Source organism: Thunnus thynnus, chromosome 20 (genome assembly GCF_963924715.1).
Source record: "Thunnus thynnus chromosome 20, fThuThy2.1, whole genome shotgun sequence".
NCBI lineage: Eukaryota > Metazoa > Chordata > Actinopteri > Scombriformes > Scombridae > Thunnus > Thunnus thynnus.
The window spans coordinates 3,133,595-3,156,098 of record NC_089536.1 but is presented as its reverse complement, the minus strand read 5'-3'; the positions used below and the strand labels follow the sequence as shown (position 1 = coordinate 3,156,098).

The 22,504-nt window shown below is 41.9% G+C and overlaps 1 protein-coding gene and 1 long non-coding RNA gene across 2 annotated transcripts in view; one reads left to right on the top strand and one right to left on the bottom strand.

Moving 5' to 3' along the window:
* The window catches only part of abca5 (ATP-binding cassette, sub-family A (ABC1), member 5), a 29,815-nt gene that overhangs the window by 1,972 nt on the left and 5,339 nt on the right, over positions 1-22,504 (top strand). Inside the window, exons 2-35 of the mRNA XM_067576732.1 lie at positions 34-203; positions 1,653-1,839; positions 1,939-2,112; positions 2,856-2,953; positions 3,091-3,317; positions 3,418-3,559; positions 4,056-4,244; positions 6,470-6,617; positions 6,917-7,094; positions 7,377-7,435; positions 8,416-8,702; positions 10,582-10,701; positions 10,783-10,921; positions 11,307-11,397; positions 11,585-11,724; positions 11,975-12,094; positions 12,183-12,384; positions 13,643-13,809; positions 14,112-14,239; positions 14,451-14,588; positions 14,688-14,801; positions 15,161-15,331; positions 15,860-15,973; positions 16,131-16,268; positions 16,933-17,001; positions 17,135-17,226; positions 18,147-18,270; positions 18,394-18,511; positions 18,635-18,726; positions 19,669-19,844; positions 20,519-20,594; positions 21,746-21,840; positions 22,051-22,170; positions 22,256-22,408. Coding sequence (XP_067432833.1) covers positions 34-203; positions 1,653-1,839; positions 1,939-2,112; positions 2,856-2,953; positions 3,091-3,317; positions 3,418-3,559; positions 4,056-4,244; positions 6,470-6,617; positions 6,917-7,094; positions 7,377-7,435; positions 8,416-8,702; positions 10,582-10,701; positions 10,783-10,921; positions 11,307-11,397; positions 11,585-11,724; positions 11,975-12,094; positions 12,183-12,384; positions 13,643-13,809; positions 14,112-14,239; positions 14,451-14,588; positions 14,688-14,801; positions 15,161-15,331; positions 15,860-15,973; positions 16,131-16,268; positions 16,933-17,001; positions 17,135-17,226; positions 18,147-18,270; positions 18,394-18,511; positions 18,635-18,726; positions 19,669-19,844; positions 20,519-20,594; positions 21,746-21,840; positions 22,051-22,170; positions 22,256-22,408 — 4,756 coding nt within the window. The remainder of the gene's footprint in view (positions 1-33; positions 204-1,652; positions 1,840-1,938; positions 2,113-2,855; positions 2,954-3,090; positions 3,318-3,417; positions 3,560-4,055; positions 4,245-6,469; positions 6,618-6,916; positions 7,095-7,376; positions 7,436-8,415; positions 8,703-10,581; positions 10,702-10,782; positions 10,922-11,306; positions 11,398-11,584; positions 11,725-11,974; positions 12,095-12,182; positions 12,385-13,642; positions 13,810-14,111; positions 14,240-14,450; positions 14,589-14,687; positions 14,802-15,160; positions 15,332-15,859; positions 15,974-16,130; positions 16,269-16,932; positions 17,002-17,134; positions 17,227-18,146; positions 18,271-18,393; positions 18,512-18,634; positions 18,727-19,668; positions 19,845-20,518; positions 20,595-21,745; positions 21,841-22,050; positions 22,171-22,255; positions 22,409-22,504) is intronic.
* On the bottom strand, positions 4,271-16,004 carry LOC137172348 (uncharacterized). The gene is made up of 4 exons (XR_010924950.1): positions 15,908-16,004; positions 6,479-6,610; positions 4,363-4,537; positions 4,271-4,323 (listed from the first exon to the last, which is right to left on the bottom strand). It is a non-coding gene; the product is annotated as an uncharacterized lncRNA (long non-coding RNA).

The following is a 22,504-nucleotide window of genomic DNA, read 5'->3' as shown; positions in this document are numbered from 1 at the left end:
TCTTATCTCCTCTGGCTTGTCTTTGACCTGCAGCTGAGGCCAGCATAAGGGAGACGACTTCTCGTCCGTACATCATCCAGATGAGGCATGCTGGAAGTATGCAGCCCGTGTACAGAAGAGATGCTGGAGTCTGGCACCAAACAAGAAGTCTTCTTTACAAGAATCTGCTGATCAAATGGAGGACCAAGCAACAGAGTTTGCAGGTGATTAACTTTCAGCAGTGAATCTCTTCAGGGTGCAAGATAGTTGTACTGTGTTTGACAATTTGTCCTTTCAATTCCTCAAATTATCATGCAGCCAAGTCAATAATTAGTTTGAAATATGGAACAATAACACACCTTTTGCACAGTGCAAGTGTGCAACTTAATGTAGATAATTTATAGATGATGAGTTAAACATCTGCACACTCTACTGGTTATATTTCAACAACTGACAACTGAATCAGTGTCTATTTATAAAGTTTTATTTTGCACACATGCATATTTCTTCTCAAGACCGTCATGGTCTATGCTCTGTGTGTTTCTGAGAGCGTTCTCTGTGGTTGCTGCAGAGTTTCAGCTGCAGTGAATAAGTCTTCTAATGTGGTCGTGTTGTCACGCCTGTGTGCTGTGAGTCAGTAAACCTGAAGCTGCTCCGGTGCAACCAAAAAAAACAAACAACACCAAACCTTTTGTCCTTGGCGAAGTAATCTTTAATTCACATGCGGCGTAAAAAATTTGATTTTTTAGGGATTAAACAAACAAGATAGCTCGCACCGTGTCCCCCTTTTCCATTTCTTCTTTGTCGGACCATGCATTTTTTATTTGGCTTTAAGTTGCACCGATGCATTTTTAATGGCTCTGTGTATCAACTTTTCGTCGGAAGGGTAGCTCTGGGGGACTTCCTGCAGCTTTCTTACCAGCAGTAAGGAAAGTTCAGGGTTTCCCTGAGCTGCAGTGTGAATAATACAGCTTGTTTACTTCATACCAGAGATGCCAACTGGTTGCTTAAGCCCAGGATAACCATTCCCCCCCATTTACTAGGAATCAAATGAATCCTTTTATTCAGTGTGCTGGAGGACCTGGAAAGAATACCATTTTAATGAAAACCAAATCATTTGTTTGAGCGACAAATTAGATTTTAGTTCTGTTGTTAAGGCAGATCATCTAAATCTCTGTAGGCGTAGATCTAGTCCCTGATCAAGTTTTCCTGGTGCAACTGTGTCAAACACAAGTCCTGACATATTTCTTGCTCTGAAGCTGTTTTTAAAGACAGATCGGCTCTGAGATTAGCTCCTGACATGGCATTGGCTCCCAATTTATGGTTTCAATTTACCGTGTTGCTCAAGGTCAAGCTCAGTAACATGTTTATAGGAGCGAAGGGAGAAGGAATGGTTGCTGTGGTTTGTCCTGAGGTTTGACGGTACTGAAAGTTTATCAGTAGGAAGGAAAATAAGAGATGATTCATGATCTGCCACAAGCTTAGATTAGATACCAAAAGTATCCAAACAGGATTAAGCGAATGGAAAAAGATGAATGGAAAAGTAGCAGTAATAGTTTTTATTAACTGTGTTTTGTGGGAATAACCTAGAGTAAGATTTGAGCTGTGGTAGATCATGTTTGTTTGTGTTTTCTTACAAGCTTTTCCTTCTATTTGTTTGTGTGTGTGTACAGGAACTGATCTTACCTCTGCTGCTGCTGGGTCTCCTGATACTCATCAGCACCCTGAACCCTCACGTTTATTATGGAGGCATCAGCACCATGGAGCTGGAGCGGGACGACCACTTCTTCAAGGGCCTGGGATACACACCAATCACTAACATCACCAACCACATCATGGAGGAGGTGGCCCAAGAGATGCGTAAGTGTAAATTCACACCTACAGCACAAGACATCCCTGTTGTTGATCTGTGAGAAATGGTTATTTATAGCACTTTTATCCTCCTCCTCATGTTTTCAGACATGCAGGATCATCTGGAGATGTTTGCCAGCGAGGAGGACCTGGAGAACGCCAGCCTGTACGAGCCGTCCAGCTACGTCGGCGTTGTGTTCATGGACAGCTCCGCCACGTCTTATAGACTGCGCTTCCCGTACAACCAGCTGCCCCTTCCCAGCGATTACACAGAGTCCATCGGTGATTTATTTAATTTATGGATACTAATATTTTCCATATTTTTTAAGATTAAATGGTTTTGGGGGTTTTTTGCTACCAGCGAAACCACATGTGCTACATACTTCCTTTTTGAAAGTAGTTTAGTGCTAGATTGAAAATAGTCTGTAAAAACACAGTTAAGACATTTCACACGCATTTAATGATGGATTCATGAATCACTGTTTCTACCAAATCAGGAAGTCCAGTTAGTCTTTGTTATTGTGGAAAAGAAAAAGGTTTATAATCGCTGAGACTGGAGCCGGCCTTCCGTATTGTCCTCAGTAAGCAGTCGACAAGAGCCTTTTTCACGTAGACCACCAGGATCTATAAATAAAGATAAAGCCTTCTGTGCACAATGCTATCAGACCTTTTGATAGAGAGGTTAGTAATCGCTCCTGACGAAGTAGGTACACAACCATGACAATGCTGGAGAGGCTCCAAGACAAGTCTGTTAATGTTCTTAAGTAGCTAATCTAAAAAACTGGACTGGAAACTCGTTGTTCCTGTAAATTTGTGGAATCATATGATATCCCGGAGGTTGCATTTTATTCATGCTGATATTTCTTAAGAGGATCTTCTAAGGAATAAATCAGTCTGAATCAGGTGTTAGTGAGTTTGGGTTAAGTTGTACCGTACTTTTATTTTAGATGTAAATGGATTCACCGACTAGAGCTGACATGTGAAGTGTTTCTCATCTTGTCGTCGTGCTGCTTGTTCTCTTCCAGCCAACTGCTTCGCCAGCTCGGTGAACTGCAGAGCGGCTAATTACTGGTACTCCGGCTTCATCCGCCTCCAGTCTCTGATCGATGCCGCCATCATCCAGGTGAGAAAAGCCAGAGATGTGAAGGGTTTTCGACACGATGTACTGAGTGTGTTGTTCAGGATCACTTATTATATAAGTGTTAAGTGTTATAAAAAATGGCTGATAAATGAATCTGATGGTCCATCCGTCGCGTGCAGATGCAGACGAAGCGCTCGGTGTGGAGCGAGATGGACCTGAAGGTGGTGATGATGGGTCAGCCGGGCTCCGTGGAGGTGCAGAAATTCCCGCACGCCCTCATCTCCATCTACCTGGTTCTGGCTTTCACACCCTTCGTCACCTTCCTCATCGTCAACGTGGCGGCTGAGAAGGAACACCGCCTCAAAGACACCATGACCATGATGGGGCTCTACGACACCTCCTTCTGGTGAGGAAGGATTCAAAGATGACAGTTTCAGACACTTGTTAATGTTTCGTTTGTATGAAAATAAGCTGTGAAATTCTGCTTTCTGTGTTTTATCCAACAGGTTGTCGTGGGGCCTCCTGTATGCCGCTCTGGTGACCACCATGTCCATCCTGATGTCCATCATTGCTACGTACACGGCTCTGTTCCCTAACAGCGACTTCTTTGTCATCTTTTTCCTCATCTTCCTCTATGGAATATCATCTGTGAGTAGATCTGCTGCAGAGGGGAAATAAACAGTCGTATGTAGTCATGCAGATATCGATACAACGGAGACGAATATGATTTTGTTTGTGACGCTCAAAATGACTATTTTATAATTTCAACATCAACATGTATTTCCAGAAACAATATATCTGTTATTCTGGATAATCCTCAGACCTCACTGTGAACAGTGTTTTTTCATTTAAGCTGCTTTCTACTGAATAAACGTTTGTGTTCTCGTAAGGCGATTTTAAAAAGCAGGAAAAGCTTTGCTCTACGCTGCATCATTCATAATTCCTGTGCCACATGGGAATACATTAGCTTCCTGGTGATTGCCATGGAAACAGCAAAAAAAAAAAGACCAGTTGCAAAATAATAGGGCAGCAGTTGTTGGTGATTTCTTCCCCGATACAATCTTTAAACTAGTGATATTTTAACACCATTGTTGAGTCAAAATCCTGTCTTTCTCTCTGCCTTCTTTCCATCTTTGCTTCCCAGATCTTTTTCTCCTTCATGCTGACTCCGTTATTTAAGAAGCCCAAGTTTGCCAGCACGGTGGGCTCCATGCTGACGGTGGTGTTCGGCTGCCTGTCGCTGTTCACCGTGCTGATGAAGGACTTCCCGCAGCCACTGGTCTGGCTCCTCTGTCTCCTCTCCCCCAGCGCCTTCTCAATCGGGATTGCGCAGGTAACAAACACACAAATACATTTTTTTTTTTTTTTTATATTAACAAAGAATCAAATGACTACATGTACGTGAAAGGGGTCTAGTCGGTTTTATTTATATAGCGCCAAATCACAACAACAGTTATCTCATGACACTTATCATGTAGAGCAGGTCAAGACCATAATCCTTAATTATAGAGACCCAGCGTTCCCCCCCCATGAGCAAGCATATGGTGACGGCGGCAAGGAAAAACTCCCCCCATTAACGGGAAGAAAGCTTGAGCAGAACCGGGCTCTAGGTGGGCGGCCATCTGCCTGGACCGGTTGGGGGGGGGGGAAGGAGTGAGAGAGAAAGACGGAGAGAAAGAGAGAAGCCAAGTTAGTAACATGTATTAATGGGACTTGAATGTGTACAGATGGAGAGGGAGAGGAGGACCAGCATAACTAGGGGGCTGGTCCAAGGCAAGCCTGAGCTGGCCCCTAACTATAAGCTTTACCCAAAAGCAAAGCTTAAAGCCTACTATTAAAATGGAAGATGGTTCCCACAGGAGAGGAGCCTGATAGCTAAAGGTTCTACTTTAGGGAACTCTAGAAACCTGAAGTAAGCCTGCCTTCTGGGAGTGCAGTGTTTTAGTGGGATAATACGGTACTATGAGCTCTTTAAGATATGATGGTGCCTGACCATTAAGGGCTTTGTAGGTGAGGAGAAGGATTTTAAATTCTATTCTGGATTTTACAGGAAGCCAGTTCAGAGAAGCAAAAATGAGTTTTTCTTAGTACAAGTGCAGCTTTATTCTGGACCAGCTGGAGAGTCTTTAGAGACTTGTCAGGGCAGCCTGATAATAAGGAATTGCAATAATCCATCCTAGAAGAAACAAATGCGTGAACTAGGTTTTCTGCATCTTTTAGGGACAGGATGTGCCTGATTTTTGCAATATTAAGTAAGTGAATAAAGGCAGTCCTTGAGATTTGTTTTATGTGTGAGTTAAAGGACATATCCTGATCAAAGATAACTCCCAGATGCCTTATGGTGGAGCTGGAGGCCAGGGTGATGCCATCCAGAGTAGATATATCATTAGATAATGTGTTTCTAAGGTGTTTAGGGCCAAACACAATAACTTCAGTTTTGTCTGAGTTTAGTAGCAGTAAATTGCAGGTTATCCAGGTCTTTATGTCCTTCAGGCATGCTTGGAGTTTAGTTAATTGATTGGCTTCATTGATTAAATATAATTGGGTATCGTCTGCATAGCAATGAAAATTGGAACTCTGTGTCTAACTTTTGCCTTCATGGAGGATTCATCATTAACGTGTACAAACTGAGATCGATCTAGTAAATAGGATTGAAACCAGCTTAATGCACTTCCTTTAATGCTAATTAAATGTTCCGGTCTCTGTAAAAGGATGTGGTGTCTAACGAGACGAGCACAGAGAGAGAAGTCCTCCGGGAGGCAGACGCGGTTTCCATGTGGTTTTAGGTGGATAACTGCTCTGATGGAAGTGAAGAGAAGTGCGTAGGTGTGCAGCTCTGCCTCCTGGCCGTCATGATTTTGGTTTAATAAACTCAGCCATATATTCCTAGATGTGAGAGCTGCATCATCCAACTAATCCACCGAACAGGTTTTCCCCAGAAAGTCGACAAAGCCCAAGTCTGGGTCTTTGCTGGGTCGTCGTTCCTTTTTTTATTTATTAATTTATAAAGACACCGCAATGAACATTTCTGTAAATGTGCCAGCTGGCTTTCAGCTGCAGTCCTTTAGCTAGATGTTGTGAAAACCAATGAAGTTAAAAATTCATGTCACTGTTTTGTTTTTTTTTGTTTTTTTTTTTTACGGCCCACTAGTGTACTCTTTTGGTTTCAGTCTCACTGCTTTCATACTAGTTTCCTGATGCAGCAGGCAGCTGTTTTCTGCTCTAATAAACTCACTGTACATCACCTGCCCAGCAGCTGACAGGCAGAATTAGCCACCAGCTGGTGAAGAAACATCAAGCTGCTTTTTCCTTCACATGTTTGTGAAGACCGGAGCTACAACTCCAAATTAATCCTAATGTTGCTCTCCGTCTATATGTGTGTAAATAAACAACGAACACGTTACATCAGCTTTATAAGGTGATGGGAAATAAATAACTGCAGGTTTAAAAATAATAAGCTAATATTGATCTATTAGGAGCCATGCAGTTACCAGATAATAACAGAGAGAGTGGAGGTTTATAACCGCGGCTGTAAATGTGTGTTCATACATATTTCAGGTGGTTTACCTGGAGGCTCAGGGAGACGGTGCTGTGTTCTCCTCTCTGGCCAACGGCCCTCATCCTCTCTATGTGCCTCTGCTCATGCTGGTTGTGGACTGCATCCTCTACCTTCTGTTGGCTGTCTACCTGGACCAGGTGCTGCCAGGTATGTACACACACACACACACACACACACACACACAGTATAGCTGAATATAATTGAAAGCTGCGATGATTTGTCAATTAATCAATCAGTCGGTTGACAGGAAATTAATTTGCAAGTATTTTTATTTGTTTTGAGTAATTTTATTAAGAAAAAATGTCTATTTTATAAACCAAATGACAAAATAATCAACAGATTAATCGATCATTTCTGCAGCAGTTTCCCTTTAATTTTAACTTATTATTATTATTATCATTACTATTATTATGCCTAATGCCGATTCCATTTTGTCTGACCTGCAGGTGAGTTTGGAATGAGGAGGTCCTTGTTGTACTTCCTGAAGCCGTCCTATTGGTCCAAACGCAGAAAGCGCTACGTTGAAGTGAGCTCGGTGTACGACACGGAGGTGAACGGCACGCCCGGCGGGGACGAGTCCGTCGAGCCCGTCTCACCCGAGTTCAGAGGGAAAGAGGCCATCCGGTAAAAGTCTGAGCATCACTCAGGGTGTTCAATTCACATTTTAATGCAGTTTTAGCTTAAATGATCTAAATCTAACATATGCATTCAGAGGACGAGCCCTTTGATTGAGGAAATCAGTGTCAGACTCGGTTAGAAACGTAGCCTGGATCCAGTCCTGGTTTGCTGCCGAACACCGCTGGCTGATTGGTCGAGGCGAGCCTTTGGGATCAGGCTATAACCTGAGAGCTGCTTCTGTGTTTACACCTCTCTCATTTCTGTTTTTTATTTATCCATCTCTGGCAGCATCAACAACATCTGCAAAGTGTACAAAGAGAAGGACAACGTGGTGGAGGCTCTGAGAGGTGAGTCATCAAACACTTGATCATTTCAGGTCAGAGGTGTCTCTAAAAGCTGTGATGTGTTCAAGTTGTCACAGTGTCAACCTGCTGCTCTTCAGTGTGTCCAGTGACTGAAGTAGAGCTGAAAAAATAACACTTCACACAAGTTCTGCTTTAATAACATCAGTTCACATGTGCAGCTTTTAACATCTGTTGCTCCGTTTATTCAGGCAAAGAAACATAATACAAATGTAATATAATCAGACTGCAGCATGTTAGTTATAAGAGAAAATAGACTGTTCATTAAACATTTAAATGGTTTCTATAGAAACCTATGGCAGGTGGTAATTTGCACATGTCTACATTAGCATGTCATTGCTGAAACAATATGTTCTTCAGGCCGACTGTGTCTGTTTTCTAATGTTAATCCTCATTTTCTGAGTAACAGATAAATAATCTGTGTGAGGTATCATGATACATAGAGCTGCAGCAACTATTTTGATCATCGTTTTGAGTCATTTGTTAAGAAAAAACGCTCAACTCCAGCTCAACTGGTTCCAGCTTCTTAAAAAACATCTTAATTAATCGGAAACTATTTTGTTTATTGTTTAATCTTTTTTCAAGTAAAAATGCCAAATATCTGATGGTTCCAGGTCCTCAATCTGTGAAGATTTGCTTGTTATTCCTTTTCATGTATTTAATATTTTAACATTTTAGACTGTTAGTCAGTCAAAACGTTGCAATTTTCATTATTTTTTTTAACATTTCATAGTCATTTGTCATAGCTGTAGTACATTTTCGGTTGCATCTTGGGTTTTAGGAAACAGCGTTCGACATTTTTCACTATTTTCTGGCATTTTATATTATTATTTTATATTACAGATTAATCAATAATGGAAATAATTGTCAGTTGAAGCCAGAATGATCTGCACTGTAACGCTGTGATCCTCAGATTTGCTCTTCATGATGTTGTCCCTCATCTGTCTCTACCTCCCCTCTTCCAGGTTTGACGTTTGACATCTACGAGGGTCAGATCACGGCTCTGCTGGGACACAGCGGGGCGGGAAAGTCCACTCTCATGAACATCCTGTGCGGCATCTGCCCGCCCACCAACGGCTCGGCCACCATCTACGGCTCCCCCGTGGCAGAGATCGCAGACGGGTCGGAGATGAAACAGCTGGTGGGAATTTGCCCCCAGTTCAACATCATCTTTGATGTGCTCACCGTGGAGGAGCACCTGAAGATATTTGCCGCCATCAAAGGGATCCCGCCGGCAGACATCGATGCTGAGGTAATGTGACGGCGGCGCTGCTCTAAACGCCTGCAAAAGAGCGTCTGGTGGGATTCGTCCGGGAGGATTTGTGTCTAATATGAAGTTTTTTTTTTTTCACTTTCACATAATGTTAGAAACATTCAGTGTGTTTACATGCACTTATGTAACCAGGTTACTCAGGGAAACCGGGTTATGTGGGTGATGGGGGAACGTGTTTACATGCACTTATGTAACCAGGGGCCTCATTTGAAACTGTTGCTATGCACAAAACAAGGTTTGAAAGATATATACATCAGGTCACGCCTGTACCGAAGCTCTGACCCGTGCGTATGAACCTTTGGGGGACAGGAAAATGGCGACGCAGACGGTGAGGTGGTGAATTGAAGCCAGATTGTATAAAAATCCTCTCACACATTTAATTTCACTTAATTTCAAACATTAATTATAGATCCACTTTATCATAAACATTCAAGTCAGCAGTTTTACGTGTGCTTGAGTTTGTAGTGAACCTTTTCAATTTTAAAAAGATATAAGCCGACTCACATCTTAACTTATTACATCTGTGATGTATAATTGAACAATTAATTAAATATTGAGTGCAATGCACCGTCACATCCCCCCCAACTCCCGGAGCGTAGAGTAGAGGACCGGGCTGTGTGGTCCTCACATGGTCTCATGATCGGTTGTGGAGCAGCACAGTGATGCTGAAATGACAGGATGAGGTCAAAATGATGTCAGGATGATGTCAGGATGATGTCAGGATGATGTCAGGATGATGTCAGGATGGTGTCAGGATGATGTCAGGATGATGTCAGGATGCGGCAGATGGAGGGATTCTGTAAAGTCTGGCTCGTCTTTCCCCAATTTTCCGTGTGAATACACTGATTCCTTTTCACCTGAACCACGTTAACTAACTGATGAAATGATCAGTTGTAGAAATCCACGATGACATCAGATAACTGATGAATTGCAGAACAGAGCGCTAACATATTTTAATTGTGCACGTGTGTAGCGACGCGTTTCTTGGCATCTTTCTCCATGTGTCATTGTTTCATTTGTTACACCGACTGCATCAACAGCTGCTGCAGCTGTGAGCCTCTCAGACGCTGCTGTTCTCCACAGGAACGACATGTATGACATCAGTATTGATGAGGCCTTTTTTATTGATCATTTAAGGTTAACTGTGGGAGCGTAGGAGGTGGGATATGAGGTTCGTCCATGTTTACACATTTTCAAGTTGCTTGTGATTTATAAAGTGAAAAATCCATGCATGCATGTGTTATTAGATTATCTCCTGGTGACACTATTTTTGGCTTTTTGTTCACACATATACTTTCAGTTTGGATCCTACACACGGTTTTATAAATGAGGCCCTTTGATACTGTAAATCTGCGTATACATGCAGCAGATCAGTAACCAGATGTCTCTCCTACCGCCATCTTTATTTTGTAAGTGTGCCAACTGATTTTAACTGTATTAGTTACAGAGCAGAGCATGAAAGTGTGTGAATTAAACAAATAGTCAATGTTCACTGGTGGAAGCAGATTTGTTTAAACTTCTAGATGCTGCTTTGTGTGTAGTTTTGGTTTCAGTCGAACTTTCAGAGGATTTATTTATCATCCAGCTGCTCTGCTGTGCTTTCTCAGTCTGCAGTCGACTGTTATGCACCTGTGCACTCATAAAAAACCAATTAGAAACCCGGTTACACGTATACATGGCAGAGAAATCTACCTGATCCTCTAACCCGATTACGGAAACCAGGTTTCTCGTTGACTTTCTGGAGAAATGGATGTAAAAGCAACTGGTTAATTACAAGTTCAAAGCAGTGAATACAACTTTATATGATCAGATAAGGTGTCTTCTTGAGTCGTCAGTCTGACATTTGACTCTCTGATAGGTTTCCAAAGTGCTGAAGGATCTGGACTTGGAGAAGATCATGACTGCTCAGGCCAAGAATCTGAGCGGAGGCCAGAAGAGGAAGCTGTCCGTGGGCATCGCCATTCTAGGAGACCCCAAGGTACCTGCAGCTTCTGACAGACCAGTTCTCATATAGTTTGTGTGGGTATACCGGGTCACATGTTGGTGGTTGTTGTGTTAGATCCTGCTCTTGGACGAGCCCACGGCAGGCATGGACCCCTGCTCCAGACATCAGGTCTGGTCGCTGCTGAAGAACCGCAGAGCCGGCAGGGTCACCGTGCTCAGCACACACTACATGGACGAAGCCGACATCCTCGCTGGTACCAACTCTTCCTCTTACATAACACGCACAGACCCACAGGCACCAAAACCATTAGACACATATCATCCCAGTTTGGAAATTAAGAGTCAAATTTAGCTTTTAGTCTCTCACTTTTAATCCCTTTTTTAAAAGACAGAATTAATTAAACTTAAATTAGACGTAAATATTTTAAAAAACAAGTCTCAGAGATGCAAGTTTCACTAAAGTCCTCAACTTTTATATTCTGCTGTTTGCCGCATGTGAGCATCTGAGGAAGATTTGACTTTTGACGACTTATAGTGTCACCATGAAGATTTATTTTTAGCTGCAGTTAGAGATTCTGTGCTGGATCTGTTGTTCCGGTTAAACACAGATAAAGTCGTATTTTATCTCCTTATCTCCAGATCGCAAAGCTGTGATCTCTCAAGGACAGCTGAAATGTGTCGGCTCCTCCTTGTATCTCAAGATCAAGTGTGGCGTCGGATACCATCTCAGGCCAGTAGATTCTGCTTTTCTGCTGCATTTTATTGCTGCAACCTTCGTGGCCCCCTAGTGGATCGTTTTTTTATAGATATAGATAGTCTGATGTATGATAGCTGCCTGCATCCTCACAACCTGTGTCTTAACCACATAAAGCTCTTAATTTAATTGATGTTAGATTGTTTTATTTCCTCCCTCACAGAATGTCTATCAATGAGGAATGTGAAGCTGAGCAGATCACGTCACTGGTTGAGAGGCACGTTCCCAAAGCGAAGTTGGCTCGGCAACACGAGGCAGAGTTGACCTTCACTCTGCCCTTTGAGAGCATGGACACTTTTTCAGGTCAGATCACAGAGAATATTTCCCGTCTCATTTTTGCTTTTATTGTTCTACACAGACAACTGCCCAGGAAAAAAAGATTCATTTGCATAGTTTCCTCTGATTTCCGTCCTTGTTACCGTCTGTATCGTCCCCACATAGTGAAGCAAATCCAGACAAATGCTAAAATAATTACTGCAAGTCATTTCTGACTCAGCTTTGGCTGCAACAGCAGTGGAACAGCAGCAGGTAATGACTAATTTTCCTTTCCTAGGCTTGTTCTCTGAGCTCGACTGTCAACCTAATCTGGGAATTATCAACTATGGGGTTTCCATGACGACACTGGAGGATGTTTTCCTCCGTTTGGAAGCAGAAGCTGAAGTGGACCAAGCTGGTGAGAGCAGCAATTAATGCTAATTGTTACATTTCTTTCATTGCATTCGTCTAAACGAGTATTGTCTGTGTTCGTCTCATGTCTGCAGACTACAGCGTGTTCAATCGGGAGCAGGCGGAGGACGAATCCGACAACTTCTCTCTGGACGACACGGACCAGCGGCTGCTGACGTTCTCGGACAGCAAGTCGGATGTGGTGTCGGGTCACGCTCTGTGGCGACAGCAGTTCAGCGCCGTGGCCTGGCTGCACATGCTCAACATGCGCAGGGAGAGGAAGGCCTTCATTTATACGTGAGTGTTCAGAGGAGGGGAAAAAAAAAAGAGGCAGTCCCCGCTACGGTTCATCCTCTACACCAACGATTGCAGGAGTCAGTACAAGGACAGATGACGCAGTTGTTGTCAGCCTGCCTCATAGAAATGAGTCATCACATCGGCCTGATGATGTCTTTCTCAGATTGAACATTCCCAAAAACCAACGTTAGGTCACTGATTCCTGGAAAACAGCATTTCCACCTCCCCAAACTACTGTTAGAGGACAAGACGTAGAGATTGTAGAGAGCAAGAGTATCTCGGCACTTACATTGATAAGAGAATAGCTTTCATGTAAACAGTGAGGCGATATGCAAGACTGGAAAACAAAGGCTATGTCTTTAATGTGGACAAATCCCTGATTCAGTCTCTCACTGATCTGTTAGTGCGGGAATTGAAATGTATGAAACAAGAATCAATTAGGAAACATTGTCAGCAGCCTTCAACGTCACACATTTATAACAGACAAATCATACAGAAAGCTAAATCCATCCTGTCAAATCCAGAACATCCTCTCTTTAAGGAATTTGACATCCCGTCCTCTGCTGAGAGATCCGGGTTTAGGCTGCGTTCACACCAAATCAGGCGGCGTTCAGCAGCAGGGTCGAGCGGAGGTGTGGTGGGGCGGGGTGTGGGCGTGTTTATTTGTGCTCTACAATGTAACCGCTGTGAAACAATCAGAAAATAATGTTTTATTGATCTGATTCACCGGTTTTCTCGCTCCCTCTCTTCATTCACTCTCTAGCTCGCTCGACCACAGCTGCTCTCTCTCTCTTTTTCTCTCGTCTTTTTTTAAAATGAGTCGGGAAGCCGACAGCAAAGTCTAACTTTACCAACGTTATCAAACGAAGAGAAACGTCCTCCCCTCGTCCTGGTGTAACGTCTTTGTCCTCCCTCACGGCGGAGTTTACGACTCTTGTCAGTCTGATCTCCCGCTGTGATTGGCCGCCACAGTGACGTCAGGTTGCGTTTCTCCAAAAGTTGACTCTGGCTCAACTTTACGGCCGCAGCCGAGCTGCACTACCCCCCATTCAAATGAAGGGGGATGACTGGCGTTTTCACCGCATCGTCTGATTTGGTGTGAATGCAGCTTTGCTTTTAACACACATCCTTATTACTTTTAATGTCTTTTATTGTCTTGCTGTGTTTCTATTATGTTCACGGTTTTGTTTTTTTAAATAATTTCCTCTTGTGGGACGATAAAGATCTGAACTGAACATCCCATCACCTTCTCTCGCAGTCTGGCCTTGTTCCTGGTGTTTGTCGCCGCCGTGCTCGTCCTGTCTCTGGCAACGGGAAACATCCAGATTCACTCTCCGGACCGTCAGTTCCTGCCAATTTACCTCCTCAAAAGGAACCAGGCACCCCGGAGATACGCCACCAGCCTCCTGGTCCAGAACTCGTCAGGTGAGTCCACGGGAGATTTTCTAAAGTGTACGATTTCATGACTGGGGGAGGAAACGAGCTGATATTTTACATCCGGATGTTGGCAGCAAAACAGAAACATAGACGTTGTATTAAATGATGTAGCAGGTTGTTCTCTCGGCGAGACCTCAGATTACCTCTCCGTCAGGAAGTGCTGCATGCTGCAAATATTGTGACTGCTGCACAACTTGTAAATTACAACAAAGTGTCCCACGGGTGAAACTCTAACCCTCCTCCTCTTCCTCAATGATTTATCCTCTGAATGTTCTCCTTTCTCCCGACAGGCTCTGATATTTCTGACTTCATCCACAACCTGGAGTCTCAGGACATCAAGGTGGAAATGATGAAACACGGCGACTACATGGCCGCAGCTCCTCACAGCGCCGCCATCAACGTAACGGGATCCAGCAAGGTCATTTTTCATATCGGGACAGATTGAATTTTAACTTTTTTTGATATCAGGTATTTTGATGATGAGCATCAGATGTGGGCATCACCTCCTCCTACTGTTGCAGATGAAGAGCTCTTTGTTTGAGGGCTGCTGAGTCCTCTTAACTGAGAGCTTTTTTTTTTTTTTTTTTAATTTCGATGGAGTGGAGTTCATCTTTCTGTCTCGTTAACAGGGTTTCAGATACAGCGTTGCGTTCAACAGCACCACAGTCCACTCTTTACCCATGGCTGTCAACATACTAAGCAACGCTCTTCTAAGAGGTCTGAACGGTTCCGGACACATCCGAACGTGGACCAAACCCTTTGATTATGTGAGTGTTTGACAGAGTTAGAAGTCACAGATCTTATTTATCCCGTTTCCTTCCTGCCATTTAAAGATATTAAACGTCTCCACTGTGATAATCCCTCAGCAAATCCCGGACGCTACGTCGTACGCGCTGGTCTACATAGAGGCCATCATACTGGGGATGCTGGCAGCTGGGATGCCGGCCTATTTCGCCATGGACCACACCCGGGACAGAGAGGTAACCACTTCTGATTATGATTTGAGTGATTATTTCATCTGTCCAGCAAAGCATTTATCTCACTAATAGAAGTAAAATTACAGGATGGACACAAACAGTCATAAATATGTAAGTAAAGGAGAGAGATTTGATTGTAAATTCAATGGAAATAAGTGTAATTTAAAATATGAAAAACTAGGAGTGATATTGCTGTTTGTGTTCACTATTTCTGGGATTTTTTAAACTGAATATTTCATTCATTGGTTGTTTGGTTGTGATCCAGTGTCCTGATGGTGTCAGTAGTTGTAATTCTAATAATAGATGTCAGATATATGTTGACTTGTATTTTTGCCTGTTTTTGTTTTTCTTTCTCTCTTCAGATCAAGTGTCGCTCTACGCTGCGTATCTCTGGTCTGGTACCGTCGGCGTACTGGTGCGGCCAGGCGGCGGTGGACATCCCCTTTTACTACCTCATCCTGTCCTGTATGAACATCATCCTCTTCTCCTTCCACACCGGAAACCTGCTCAACTCCAGTAACCTCACTGCTGTGGTCCGTACCGCTGCTTTATTATATTTAATGCTTTACAAACACACACAAAGGTAGATAGAACTGAAATAAGACAAAGAATATAGCCGTCATATATTGGACATTAAAGCTTTTAAAACTTTACACAACATACATGCAACAGACACGATATTATAAAGTCTAGCCTAGGTATTCCTATACTGTGATTTCCTTCTCACAGCATTAATGAATTCACCGTTAACTATTAACCTGAACAGTTTATGATGTTGCACATGGTTTCATTGTAATCCTTGGCCATCAAAACATAGGGGTAGGCATCACTTTTTCTGTGTTATCATGTTTGGTTCAGGAGATATGATATACAATATACATAATTAGGTTATGGCGGAAAGTAAATTGGTCGCCATGGCCACCACGAGGCGTTTTTGCGACGGGCTCCATTTCTGAAAATGTTCACAAAGCGTGCCAAGTTTCATGCTTTTATGAAAAAGTGAAGATAGTTTTCACACATCACCTGGACTATAACGCATTGTAAACCTCTTCCTCTCTCAGGTGCTGTGTACTGTTGGTTTCGGTCCAGCTATGATCCTCTTCACTTACGTGTTCTCTTTCGGCTTCGCTCGAGTCCAGAGCAACAGGGATTTCTTCTCTGTCATCTCCATGATGGTGAGACAGGACGCTATGATCACGATATCTAAAAGAAAATACATTTTTTAACTGTAATTATATGTATCTAATGTTATACGTGTGCACATGTGATCCTGAAAGAGCTCCAGCTGCTCGTTATCAGAGCCTCATTAAATGGTTTTGACTCATATCTCAGGTGTGTGTGGTGTCGGCGTCGGTGGTCCAGCTGTCGTTTGTGAACGACAACCCCGGACTGACCAGAAACCTGCACAACGCCTTGTGTTTCTTCAACCCTCTGTATCCTCTCATGGGCTGCCTCAACTGCATCACCAAGGTAGGAGCTCAACCGGGGGGGGGGGGTTCACCTTTTCATCCTTAAACCTGCAGGATAGACGCTCTGCAGGACGGGTACAGTACAGATTAGAATGAAGCTGTGAAATATTGAAATATTTCTGAGTAAAATGATGCTTAAATTCCACATCTGTGGTGTTTTTTGTATGAATTTATCTTCAGCTAAAAAGTATTTAAACTTTAGTTAAGTGTATATAATCTGGAACCAGAAAATATTTGGTGTTTTTGCTTAAAAAATGACTAAAATGATTATTTGATTATCAAAATAGTTGACGTGGTTCTCCGGTCCAGCCTCGTTACTCAAAGGTCACTACTCATTTTAATGATTTTTCCTTCACTTTAAAGCTGCAACTAACATTTTTATTTACATTTTAATTGTCTGAACAACAATACAAACCTAAAATATCCTTCTCACTATGTCATAAGGAAAATAATTATTGCAGTTGAGAAGCAGGAAACGGGGAGTTTTCTGTATTTTTATTTTTAACCCCAAATTTCTACCAGATCAGTTGTTATTTCATGTGCAGTTTGAGGTCTCAGACAATCAGCTCTGTTTCTGGCATGATGTTTTCTTTGGACTCTTCAGGTAAATTTTGGAAGACAAGAAGTAGGAATAACCTCACTTTTCTATTTGTTCTTTGTTCCAGGCGACGTTTCTCCCGTCTCTGTACGAGGAGAACTTCTTGTGGAAGAACCTGCTCATTGCAGTCGTAGCTGTATGTATCTGATTTTAAAATAAAGTGTCTAAAACATTGAAACTTACAGAATACAGAGACCTGTAGAAGTGTGTGTTCAGTTCTAATATATATATATATATATATATATGTATGTGTGTGTTTCTGTGCTCAGCCTTATCTCCAGTGCATCGTGCTGCTCTTCCTGCTCCGCTGGCTGGAGATCCGTTACGGAGGGAGGACGATGAAAAACGATCAGTTCTGCAGGTGATAAGGTTTATTGCTTGTGTTTCACATGAACAGTGCAGCTTCTGAGTTCTTAACTGACAGGAAACAGAGTGTTCTAGTTAATGGCAGTATGTCAGATCCACTGGCTTCAAACATAGGTTCAACCCAGGGTTGCGTTCTGTCACCTCCTTCTCTTCATCCTGTACGCAGATAGCTGCAGGTCTCATAGAGAAGGAAGCTATCTGGTGAAAGGCTCAGAGTCTGACCGCGGTGGTAGTGCCCTCCCTCACTTTGTCAGCTGGTGCAATGAAAAGACCTTAATGTGTTGAAAACAAAAGAATGTTACCACTGAGAGTATTGTGAAGCGAGGCCAACAGAGGATTCACCTTCTTAAGAAGTTAAATTCTTTTAATGTTTGTAAGGGCATCTTATGTATTTTCTATCAGTCTTTTATTGAAAGTATCTTAATCTCTCTGTCAAAGACAAGAACTGCCTCTACAGTATTGTGAAGGTCTGTTCTAAGATAATTGGTATCCGGCAAAGAGACTTGTGTTCTCTGTGGGAGAGGCAGGTGGTCAAGTTTCCCAACCCGACCACATCCCGTCCTCCGACTTCATTTTAACGCCCTCAGGCCGTCGTTTTACGGCGCCGCTTTCATTCCTTCTGCCGTCCTGCTGTTAAACCTTGATATCAGTATGTGGAATGAATAATATTTCCATACTCGTGGAGTTTTATTGTTTTAACTAATCATTCTGGGGCTTGTTATTGCTGGGACTAGGAGAAGTTATAATTGCTGACAAACACTTAAAATGTCCTCATATCAGCTTATAACTACATTATAGTGTGTTATAAACATTTATCAGTCATTTAAACTGCTTATAAATGTGAAATAAGGAGACTAAAAGTCAAATGTTACAGATGGGAGCCAACCTCGATGTTTTCTTTTTAAACCTTCACAGGATCTCATCCAAGTCGAAGCCTAAAGTGGAGAGGAACCCAGAGGAAGGACTGAACGAGGATGAGGATGTACAGATGGAGAAGGCCAGAGTGAAGGAGGCTCTCAGCTGCCAGTCCTGTGAGGAGGTCAGTGATGTTTCAGCGGAGGACTCCGTCTGTGATCCACATATGAGGCGATTTACCACTGAAAACTGTTTTATTTAAAGTGTTGATGTTTTTATATCTTCTTCATGTTACTTGTTCTTTTAGAAGCCGATGGTGGTCGTGAGTAACCTGAGGAAACAGTACAAAGGCAGAAGAGAAGGTTTTTCTCTCAACAAGACGAGGAAAGTGGCCACAAAGAACATCTCTTTCTGTGTTCGCAAAGGTTTGTTTTTGTTTTTTGGTCAAGTAATTCTCATTAAATGATAATTAATTAATGATAATGTTAAATATGTTTGAACTGAGAACTCAATAGTTTTTAGTAAAAACTCAGCTGTTGTTTCTTCAGGTGAGGTTCTCGGACTGTTGGGGCCCAACGGAGCAGGAAAGAGCACCATCATGCACATGCTGTCAGGTGACACCGACCCCACTGCAGGACAGGTACAGTACTGATCAGAATGAAGCTGTGAAATATTGATCCTCTATCAGCACTTTCACTCATTTAACTTTGAGGATGAATTTATCTTCAGCTAAAAAGTATTTAAACTTTAGTTAAGTGTTTATATTTTATTACTTATTACACTGATATTTCAGGTTTTACTAGCAGAGAGAATCAACTGAAAGATCAATGATTCTGCTTTGAACTGATGTAATAGAGAAACCAGATGCCTTATTATATCCTATATATTTATATAGAGGTGCAACTAACGATCATTTCATAATAGATTAATCTCTGAATCGTAAAATATAAAATGTGAGAAAATAGTGAAAAATGCTGCTATAAAATGTTATAATTTCAGTCTTCAGATTTCTTGTTTTGGTCCAAAACCTTCAGATATTCAATTCACTGTCATATATGATGAAGAAAAACAGCAGATCGTCATATTTGAGAAGCTGGAACCAGAAAATATTTCCCGTTTTTGCTTAAAAAATGACTAAAATGATTATTTTATTATCAAAACAGTTGGCAGTTTTTCTGTTTGACTAATCGTTGCAGCTTTATATTTAGGATTATTCTCTGGTCCAGCCTCGTTACTCAAAGGTCACTACTTATTTTAATGATTTTTCCTTCACTTTAAAGCTGCAACTAACAATTTTATTTACATTTTAATTGTCTGAACAACAATACAAACCTAAAATATCCTTCTCACTATGTCATAAGGAAAATAATTATTGCAGTTGAGAAGCTGAAAAAGTTTTTGGTATTTTTGTGAGAAAAAACACTTGATAAAAGTCCTGTCTCCTGTTTTTGATCGTTAACTGTAAAAGTCAAAGTTCAACCTATTATCTATACATTGTAGAAATAACCAGTAACATTGATGAATGGGGAACATAACTTTGTCATCACTGTAGTTGACTGATCAGCTGTTTTTCTCTGTCCAGGTGCTGATGGGAGATTACAGCACAGAGTTTCGATCGACAGACAACCCGCTGGAGCATGTTGGTTACTGTCCGCAGGTGAACCCTCTGTGGCCCCGGATCACTCTGCAGGAACACCTGGAGATCTACGCCGCCATCAAGGGCCTGAGAGGACAGGACGTACCGGGTATCATCAAACGGTACGTCTGAGTCACACACCGTTCACCCGTCAGACGAGCCAGATTACTGGAGAGTCACAGTTTCTTCACATATATGAAGTAAAATGTGACGTCCAGTGGAGGTAAAATATTCAGCGTGTGATTGGATGAAAGCAGGAACGTGAACAGACGTGAAAGTTGTTAAAACTCAATAACAGTAACTTAATTCACAGTATTTTATTGTTTGTGTTGTTGAAGGTGTCATGTGACAAATTATTATATTATATTTAGGGCTGAACAATTAATCGAAATTTTATTGAAATCACAATATGGCCTGATGTAATATTTGTCGAAGGTGAAATGTGTTAAAATACCTTTTTAAAATGAAATATTGTCTCTTCTACAGATTCCTGCACAAATTACAGCAGAGTCATTTTAACGTTTTTCAATAAAAATGAGAATAATGTAAAAATATCACAAATCATGTCACAATTGCAATGTCAGTCAAATTAATCACAATTAGATATTTTTCCAGAATCATTCAGTCCTAATTATGTTTTACCTTCATACAACCTCTTTAAAATATAACAGGATATCTTTCCTAAAGATGGAGGACTTACAAGAATACTTTTTATATAAACAGTTATTTTTTTTAATGATTATTTATTAGAGTAAAATGCTTCATGTAACAGCTGCTGACATGTTTTTATCATCAGTGTGGTGAACGCTCTGGAGCTGAAGGATCATCTGAACAAACAAGCAAAGAGTCTGTCAGCAGGACTGAAGAGGAAGGTGAGAACATGTTTACTCTTTTTTTTAATTGTATGTAAACCTTTTATTCACTCACACATCTGCTGTATATGTCTAAAAAGTCAGAATTTTCGTTTATAACTCTCCAATTTTAAGTGCAGTAGACTTCTGTAGTAAAACAGAACCCCAACGGACCAAATATCCTGATATATCCGCCCACTAACAACGGCCTAATTGGAGTGCAGTTTTGGACAATATGATGTAAAGCAGTGGTCCCCCCAACCCCCGGGCCGCAGACCGGTACAGAAAGAATAAATAACTTACATTATTTCCATTTTATTTATTATCTAAATCTGAACAATGTTTTATTTTGAAAAATGACCGGATGGATTAAAGTCACAACAGCACTGAAAACCCTGTTGCCATTTCCAACATCCTATCTGTGTGAAGCCGGGTTTTCTGCAGTGACGGCAACCAAAACAAAATTACGGAGTAGACAGGACATAAGCAACACACTTCGGGTGTCATTGTCTCCCGTTACCCCTCGATGGGGACCGTCTCGTTGCCGAGAAACAAGCTCAGGGCTCCCGCTGGTTCAGTGTTATGTCGAGTTGTATAGTTCATGCACTTTATATTTGTTTTTGTGGTGTATCTTATTTTGAAGGCGTGTTTAAACGTTACCATAGTGACCAGAGAGTGTTAGGGGGGCAGAGAGGATGTTACTCATGTTATGTTGTTGGCACAATGTTACGAGGACGCTGCTAATAAAGTTGCATACGAGTACACAGTGGATTCAGGTTTATTATTATATATTAAACCTGAATATTATTAAAATACCACAGTTTTTATGCCGGTCGTATCATTTTAGTTTGTTGTATTTATCCGCCGCACCTCAAAGGTCGGTCCGTGAAAATATTGTCTGACATTAAACCGGTCCGTGGCCGTGAGACCTCTGCTGTAAAGGATAAAGCCTCAGATTCTTAAACATGTCTACATGGAGTCTTTTCAGATGACTTTGTTGAAATAAAACAAAAAGTTGAATCTGATCTCAAGTTTTTTCCCATGAAAACACATTTAAATCCTCTTTTGTCTGTTGTTCCATGATTCTTTCTACCTTGTTATATGTTTTTATATATGGTTATATATGGTTTGACATCACTGTTGTTGTTGTTGTTGTTGTTGTTTCTTTACAGTTGTGTTTTGCGTTGAGTATGATCGGGAATCCTCAGATCGTTCTACTGGATGAGCCGTCATCAGGGATGGACCCCAAATCTAAACAACGCATGTGGTGAGATTAAATTTATATGACACCTTTTTATATTTTTAGATTCTAATGTGTTTTAACGTGTGAATTAAACTGTTATGCTCAAACAAAAGCTTTGTGTTTTTTTCCTTCTAACCACATTCATCAAACAATTAAGATAAAATGTCGTTATTGTTCTGAAATGGATAATAAACTTTATTTCATCAGCTCTTTCTCTCCTTCTCTCCTCTGCAGGAGAGCCATACGCGCCGCCTTCAAGAACCGTCAGCGGGGCGCCGTCCTCACCACGCACTACATGGAGGAGGCCGAGGCCGTGTGCGACCGCGTCGCTATCATGGTGTCCGGCCAGCTGAGGTTTGTGCTCACAGCTGTGAGCTTTTATTCTGAAAGAACAGACGTCTGTTAATAGCGTTAATCATCCGTCTGTTTCCTCCGTCAGATGTATCGGATCCATCCAGCATTTAAAAGGGAAATACGGTCGAGGTTACAGTTTGGAGGTGAAGCTCAGGGAGGAGTTGACGGGGCTCCAGCAGGTGGCGCTGCTGCATAAAGAGATCCTCCGAATCTTCCCTCACGCCGCCCGACAGGAGAGGTGAGACAGTATCACACCGCCTGACACTGTTGCAGCTGTTTTACAGCATCAGGATGACTTCTCTTGTTAGTAAGAGTTGTTGTAACTTCCAGGCAA